The sequence below is a fragment of the Lynx rufus genome, unplaced genomic scaffold, assembly GCF_022079265.1.
Source record: "Lynx rufus isolate CCGP_SWC_20201006 ecotype Redwood Valley unplaced genomic scaffold, mLynRuf1.p SCAF_15, whole genome shotgun sequence".
Lineage (NCBI taxonomy): Eukaryota > Metazoa > Chordata > Mammalia > Carnivora > Felidae > Lynx > Lynx rufus.
Genome location: NW_025814829.1, coordinates 54670601 through 54679157, shown reverse-complemented (window position 1 = coordinate 54679157; position 8557 = coordinate 54670601). Strand labels below are relative to the sequence as shown.

Here is an 8557-nt window from a genome sequence, read left to right as displayed (position 1 = left end):
TGGAGCACTCCCATGTACCGTCTGGAACTATGCAGTGCCCCAATGCTGAGAAAGCTTGGACGAAAGGGGAGGATTCATCCAGGGTCATCACAGAACCAAACACAATGCTTTAATAGTGGGGTGTTAGCAACAAGGGAGGAAGAGATAAATCCTAGAGGCTGAGAATCTCCACCGTGGCTTTTCAGTTATTGTATCGCTTCGAAGCTCCTTTCAGTCAGAGAAACTCTGGTTTCCGTCTCTTTTTTTTAGATTACTTTGCAATAAAGGAATCCCATGGCTGAAGGAGAAATCTCTTTGAAGGTACTTACCTGTTTGAGAGGCAAAACAGGGTAAGTAACATCATAGTGTTCTGGCAGATGCAGGAACCCTCAGGAAAAGACATACTTGAGGGTATGTTACGCTAAGAAAACATTTCTGAATTATGAATGCAAGGGAATTAGAAACAAAGGAAATACATGACTTAATGGAAAAATTCTCCTGAAATAGAGTTTTTGAAGGATATGATGCCAAGAGCACAAATATTCGCAAACATGACTTTCATGTTATGGATTAGTGGCAGTTCCAAGCTAAAATTCTCCTCTCCTATAATTTATTTAAACAGCAAGAGAGCGGAAAAAGAGCACACACTGAGCAGGCGAACACTTGACTGGCTCATGTGAAATGCTAAGCCAAATTGACTTTGTCTAGTACAAATACTGTCTGCATTAAAAATCATTCCACCTGGTTCTATGACCATGATTCTAAAAGCTGGAGGAAGCTAATCTTATCACCTGTGGGAAACTTGCCACCTTCGCTCTGCTTTTATGCAATTACAACACAAACCCTGAGTAATGCATTATATTTTCTAATTGCAGTAGCGGCATTTGGGGAAAGTTGATAAATGTGTGATATGGTACTTAGAGTTCGTTTCAATCCAGCAGCTCTGTAATGAGATTTCATTGCCAACTGCTTTTTCTAGGAATCTAAGTTTCATCAAATTTTCAAGCTATCTTTAATTTTTCCTTATTAATCACTTTACAAGTTAAGATTCAGCTAACATTTCTTGAATGCTTAACACTTACCAGATTATACCAGGCACATTCCTGCATATTATGTAATTTAATCTTTACTACAACCTCAAGGATTTATCTTCTGCAAGTTTTATTGATTAAGGCAGTTGATGATAACCACAACATTTGATAGCTAAGAACGTGGCCAGTATGCAAGCATTCGTTCAACAAATAGCTCTTGAGTTTCTTGTTTGTATAGCAGTAACAACAGCAACAGTAATAAAATAATATGGTTATTATCACCAGCATGACCCTTTATATTTCCACATACATTGTTGCATTTAATTCCTGTATAAGCCATTTAATCATTCGGTTAAAAGCAACATCCGCAAACTTCTTTCTGTATCACCAACTCATCACTAAATGATTAAAATTACATATAGGAAATAATCTTGATTGACTGTGGCTTGATTTATATCTGTAGTCATAGGAGTGTCTCATTTGATAGACTATAAACAAATGAAAAATATTAATCCTCAAGCCTACTATCTGAGAAAAAATAGATAGGTGTCAATTTTAACACTTTTGCTAAGGATGTGCTCGTGTCTCAGGGCCAATTCCTCTAGCCTGCAGAGAGCTTGCCTCATTGTTCCTCATTAAATATTTGGAGCAATAGAAATGCTTCAGGTATATATATCCAAGACTTCAACTTGACAAATAATATGGGAAAGGTACTTAAGGTATCTCACTTTTATGAATTCAGAGAATGTAAACTTTGGAGTAAACACACAATAGCATTACTTTGTTTTAGAGAACCAAATGGTATTAAGACTCTTTTGACCTAGAAGAGTGTTATCTGGTTATTATTAAAACTTACTAAGCTAGGAAGCTCAGGAGAACTGGGATTTCACCTGTTCCTGTTTTTCACACTGGAAGTATGGCCTTAGGGACAACCTACAATCTCTTGAGTTCACTCTTTAAAAGGAAAAAGTGGAAGTGGATCATCATATTTCATTCAGCTCTGAGCATCAGTTCTACATGCTTCCTTCTGTGACGATAGCTGACATTCCTTGAAGGATGATTGTTTGTTAAACAGTTTATAGGTATTGTATAATCTATACCGAAATCCTAGTATTCTTGTTATTATCCCCGTTTTACAGGTGAGATAACTAAGGTTTAGAGAGAGATTAAGAGCTTTCAAATTTAACACAGCCAAGCAAATTGCAGAACTGGGTTTCAAACCCCTGTCCTCCACCTTTCGCATAGTATGTTACACCTTCATTCACTTATTTATATTATGTGTGGAGAGGATACCATGTGGGAGGTGCTTTAAGGTTATATGGGATAATTGTGAAGAGCTCAAACAAGTGGGAAAGACAAAGAATATCCAAGTAATTATAATGGTGTTTGCATAGTATTATAATACAGGATGCCTTGAAAGTCTATGGTATCATTTTGCCTTGTTAACAAAACCATTTGATTGACAATAATATTATAAGTCTACTGATTATTATCTTTTCTTTACATTATTTGGCTATTTCTTCCCCTCCAATAAACGATGGTTTTAGTCTCCCTTGTATAATTGTTTTTGTCATATGTTTACATCTTTCAATAAATTTTAGGTTCCCTTGTGGACAGAAGCCATTTCTTATTCATCTTTTTATTTCCCAGAGCAGAATTGGTGCTTAATTAATTGTACCTCTATTGAGATCCAATTATATCTAGTTTATGGCTAGGATCAGAGACTCCTGCTTATTATCTGTTGAAAGGTGCAGTCTTCAAAAACCTGTAAATACACACATGTAGCATAGGCCAAAAAAAAATGACAAATTCAGTCATCTTGGGAAAAAACTTTCATTATTTGCTTTGTGTTACTGATGCCTTGTGTTACACATTTGTTTAAAATGATCATTTCAGTAAGAAAATCAACTGTCATTAAAAGTCAATGACTCCTCTTTTTAAAAAAGTATTGCTTTGACTTTAAAATGCTTAATAACCATTTTGACAGATTTTTCTCCTGTGAGAGACAACTTCATTATGAGAGAGTGCCAGTGCAAGTTTATCCTTCATCCCTTTGGGGTTTTGTGGGCTAGTTGTAACACACTGGAATACTTGCTGACTTTCTGGTCTCAGTGCTTTAATTAGGAATTAGCAAACTATCTCATACAGACAAAGTGATAAGGTTACTGAAGAATATGGAAACAATGTCAGTTTTTGAATTGGAGGGCTTAATTTAGGAGAAGCAGGAGAGTTCAAGAGGACTTATTTGCTCTCTGTGGTTGCAAGGAAGAGTTTTTTAAAAATCTCTGTGAAAGAATTCTTACTTACTCTTACTTACTTACTTACTTACTTACTCTTACTTACTCTTACTCTGGGGTAGTCTGTGAGAACTCAGGGGAGTCTGTGAATTTGGGTGGAAAAAAACTGCATCCTTGTTTCCACTACCCTGTGATTGTAATTTCCCATTTCTTTTAGTTATGAATGTGAGCAACAAACCACAGTAGTGTTAGCAGAACCATCACTTTGTCACCAATAGAGATCAGAGCTATTTTCTTTTCTTTTTTTTAACGTTTATTTATTTTTGAGACAGAGAGAGACACAGCATGAATGGGGGAGGGGCAGAGAGAGAGAGGGAGACACAGAATCGGAAGCAGGCTCCAGGCTCTGAGCCATCAGCCCAGAGCCCGACGTGGGGCTCGAACTCGCGGACCGCGAGATCGTGACCTGAGCTGAAGTCGGACGCTTAACCGACTGAGCCACCCAGGCACCCCCAGAGCTATTTTCATATCACATTACAGTTGATACAGATGTCTCAAAATATCACACATATCACTACTTCAAAATTATGGTAATTATTATACCTATTTCTAGATCTTATTATTAATAGGTTATAAAAAAGACCACATGAATCTATATCACACTTTGTTTTTAATATATGTTGTTATATTTTATTATATTACACACACACACAGTCTTCTATTAAGAGTATACATTTCTGAACTTAGAAACATTATCCTGAAAAGGAGATTCATCGGACCCAAAGGAAGTCCATGGGGGACAAAAATGTAAGACACCTCACTCTATAGGATGGTAAATTTGGCAGACTTTCTATCAGCTGAAGTTGCTTCAACTGGAATGAGCCACCCTGTGAACCAAGGAAGCTTTGCTGGCAGGTGGCAGTCAGGGGGGCACTGGATTGAGTTCAGTTGAGGGGAGTCATACATCAGATACGGAGTTGGCCCTTGATGCTTCCACATAACACTGAGGCTACATGGTCAAGACCAAAAGACAAAGACGTTGCTTTATTCAATTTGGATTTGCAAGGGTTTGAGCCAACCAGCTTCTATAAGGAGAGAAGAGTCCTGAAAGTCATGCCTCATGCCACATATCTTTGCGAGTGTTTCTAGGCTAGTCTCAAACATCAGGAAGGACTTGTTGGATGAGTGAATTGGATGGCTGAAGGCCACAGTTGCTGATCGGGTCTGGCGAGTGCCCTAAAGAGTCAGAGACTCTCTGCATGGCTTTCCCAGTCAGTCAGAGATAGCTCTGTGCTGCATTCTGTCTTTTCATTTCTTTTCTCCCCTGCTGTCCTGTGAGATATCTAAGGGGCCATGTATTTTCATCTTTACATCTCTAGTCCAAGATACTTAATGTTTGGCAAATGAATCGATGAATGCCCCTGTAGAGGTCACTGTTGTTGCAGAACCAGTGGCCGCATTTTTAAAAAATAAATTAAGGAGGAACATATGAGAAAAGATACTTGTGATTTTACTCAATATAAGTATCATTGTGAGATTGGCTCATGGAGAACATAGTTCTGGACCACGAAGTACTCAAATAAGGCCCAAAAAAGAATCCTGTATATGGCAGGATGAGCAACTTCCATTCAACTCAATGGAAGTGTTGATAGCAAATGGCTTTCAGGATGGCTGGAGCCTTGGTGGCTTCCGGTAACTTCTAGGGAGGTAAAGCATTTTTTATTGTTACAGACTTTGTTTGGGAAGGCAGTGCCTATGCTGAAAGGCAGATTCGGGAGGGGGACAAAGAAGGACTTATCGAGCACATACTATGCATTTCAGGTATTTCAACATACAATATCTCATTGAATTTTTTATAAAAACGTATTGAGATAAGTGCTATTGTCCACATCTTACTGACAAAGAACTGAAGCTTATTAAGCTTCAGTAAACTTCCTAACATTGTGAAGCCATCAGGGGGCTAAGTAAGCGTTAAATTAAGAACTCCAAATAAAATTCACTGCCTTTTCACTACAACAAAGCTCTTACATACTGCCTTTTTCTTCAATAATTTTAGCTGTATTGCCTCACATTGATGTAGGGTTCCTACTAAAGACTCACAGAGACAACAGTCTAGGTAGGTTGTGTTGGGTGGATAATCAAACACAGAGGGAGCATGCACTGGTAAGCATGAACTTTGGAATCAGATAAACCAGGCTCCATTCCTGTCTGAGTGGCACTATGACTTAGTAGCTACTTAGTAGCAATATTCCTCATTTAAAATTCTATAGTGTTGTTCTAAGAATTATTTAAGATAATATGTTCAACCCAGGCACGAAAATGTAACTCTTGTTTTTATGTATGTATGTATGTATGTATGTATGTATGTATGTATTTAGCAGGCTTCTGGTATTAGTGCATTGGGGCAAAAAAGCAAAGGTTCTCAGAATGAGTACCTGTGAATGTTTAATCAAAGAACAACTCATTTCTGTGAGTACTTTAGAATTGAGCGTTCAAATCCAATTTTATAAACTGAGATCAATGTTTGAGTCTTAATTTTATCTTTCAAATGTAATAACTTGTAGAAGAATTAAAGTTAATTAAAGAATTAAACATTAAATCCAAACCATTGATTCTTTGGATGATTATTTATGGGTCCAGAGCTAGAAATGGCAGAATATCAGAGATGGACTATATTTTCAAGGAACTTATAGCTAATGGGGAAGACAGAACATATATTTCAATAATAAAAACACAAGATGAAAACTGGATATAATTGGTAAGGATGTGGGCAGATAAGGTGCCAAGGGTGTTGGAGGATTGAGATGTCACTTCCATTGAAGAATTTTTGATGCTTTAGGCCTGGGCAAATCATACCGTGTGCCGTTTTTCATTATTACCTTTCTGTTTTCTCCACCCTATGACCTGTGTTATGTATTAGTCTTCTAACTTACGGTTTTAGAGATACAAAGAAACAATTCATTTAATCTTCTCATTTTACAGATAAGGAACTGATAGCCCAGAAAGTCATGTGATTTTTAAGACTGCTCACTGGGCCCCCCCCCCCCCGCCGGGTGGCTCAATGGGTTCAGCGTCTGACTTCAGCTCAGGTCATGATCTCACAGTTTGTGGGTTCGAGCCCCACATTGGGCTCTGTGCTGACAACTCAGAGTCTGCTTTGGATTCTGTGTCTCCCTCTCTCTCTGCCCCTCTGTCTCTTGCACTCTGTCTCTCTCTTTCTCTCAAAAATAAATAAACCTTTTTCAAAAAAAAATTTTTTAAAAGACAGTTAACTAGCTTTTTGTAGAACTGGTAGTAGAATCCATGTTCCCTATCTCCCTGTCTATTCCTCTTTCTACTACACCACGTTCCCCAGTGGACCTCCACCACTACGCTAAGCCTAAATCAACAGTACATGAAGTGCTGTAGGAGATTTCACAAAGGTCCAAGGTGCAGCCTTCAGGATATGTGCCAAAGTGGGGGAGAAATCACTTTGCTTTGGGGACAGTGGAAGGATTTTGTATAAATGCAGTGGAGTTTGTTGTTGTTTAATTTGGATGAACTTTTCTCCTGCTCTCTGTAATACTGAATAATCCCAGAGCTTGAACTCTCCAAGGCTGAGGTCCATTGAAATAGTCCCAGTCATTTTTAGAAGTCCAACAGTGTCTTCAATGCAAGTGATGAACAGATAGAAAATGGAATAAAGTAGGAGGAGGAGTAAAGTAGCCTTAAATTCTTCTTCGCAGGTCTCCAAGTGTCATAGTACATTTTGGCTTACTGAAATAATGGCAATGACTTTCCTTTCCTTCTGTTTGGATCAAGGATGCATCTTTCTTATGATGTATGTAGTCAGGTTTTTCCTCATCCCCAACAACTAGTGTCTTCTCTGGTTCAAATGCCCTAGTTAGACTGGTTCACTTGGTCATACTTAGAATTACTTTAACCAACAAATGCAGCCTCTGGACAGGATTTGGGAAAAGAAAAGAGTTGGTGTCAGAGTCCATCCAGAACCTTCTCCCTCTTGTTTGTCAGAGGAAGGTCACTCTCAGGAGGAAAACATTCTGCTCTTCCTTAGCCAAGTCATGTTGGCACAGTGCTTTTTTTCCTTCCTCTTTCCTTTTATTTCTGGAACCAGACATGCACAACCAGACGTCCACCTGGGACAGATCCCCCAGTAAATAGTGGGCACCTCCCTCCTTTACTCTCTATTGAATGAATGAATGAGGCTCAGCAGTCCTTACTGTGGTGCCCCCAGATTACCATGAGAGTTGGCAACAGATGGACTGTCCAGTGTGGGAGAAGCATTATCCTTTGCAAAGTCAGGAAGATGTTTTACTCCAGGAGAGAAAGCAGCAGGAAGCAGGGCATAGATGAAGCAGGGTCTGTTCAAGGCAGGAAAGCCATACTCCTTGGCTACTTCATTCATGTTTGCTTCCCTACTCCAGTTGAGTTTACATGCCATTGACCTCAAGTAATTGGGCTGTGGAAGATGAAACAGCTAACTCTTCATAAAATTTCTTTTTATCCATATTTGGAGCAAAAATTGTGAACTCTATTCTTGGGGTTGAATTAGACAGTATTGCTGATGACTGATGTCTGAATAGGCACCATATGGATTTGTACAAAGGGAAGAAAATAATCCTCAGTTGTAAAAATATCTTTGGTCTTCACCAGGGTGATATGCACCCACATGTTTCTGTCAGGTGGTTTTGCTATAAACGATTATTCTTGGACTAATAGGAAAATTTCCTTTTATAGCGATTGTACATTTTCCCAGATTATCAGTGTAGCATGCAAAATCCCACAACTTTAGAAACTCAAAAGATCAAAGGCAGAGAGGCCATTGGAGTCTTTAGACTCACCACACACCAGAACAATAGTTTGGCTACCAGAAAGCCCTTTTAATGACAACAAGAAAGTGTACTCTCATAATTGCCACACTGCACTGTGAAAATTGATATGCATTCCTAATTCCTGCATTAGATATTCCTGTTGTTTCTCAATGGCAGTAAAATTCAGATTGTCTCCATATGATTAAAACATTGGCCAATTGAGGTTTGGAGCTGTTTAGTCAATAGTAACTGCTGTGGTGTTGAACTGATTTTCTGTTTCAAATGACAGCCAAGACTATCAAATAAACCCAAAAATATTTATTAGGGAGGCTTCTGAATATATAGACTGTGGCTCATGACACAGACTCAATAATCTCATTAAAGGACGGGAAAAGATTTTTTCCATCTGTGTAAACCCCTTCAGTAGCTGGCCTGAAGGGTAGGTGCATTGAAAATGTTTTTAGGGTGCGTGAAAAAACGAGTAACTTGGAGCATGTGG

The 8557-nt window shown here is 38.6% G+C and overlaps 1 protein-coding gene across 1 annotated transcript in view; it reads left to right on the top strand.

Moving 5' to 3' along the window:
• The first annotated feature begins 273 nt into the window (after positions 1 to 273).
• Positions 274 to 8557, top strand: part of GREM2 (gremlin 2, DAN family BMP antagonist) — a 102772-nt gene continuing 94488 nt past the window's right edge. Inside the window, exon 1 of the mRNA XM_047076438.1 lies at positions 274 to 329. Coding sequence (XP_046932394.1) covers positions 274 to 329 — 56 coding nt within the window. The remainder of the gene's footprint in view (positions 330 to 8557) is intronic.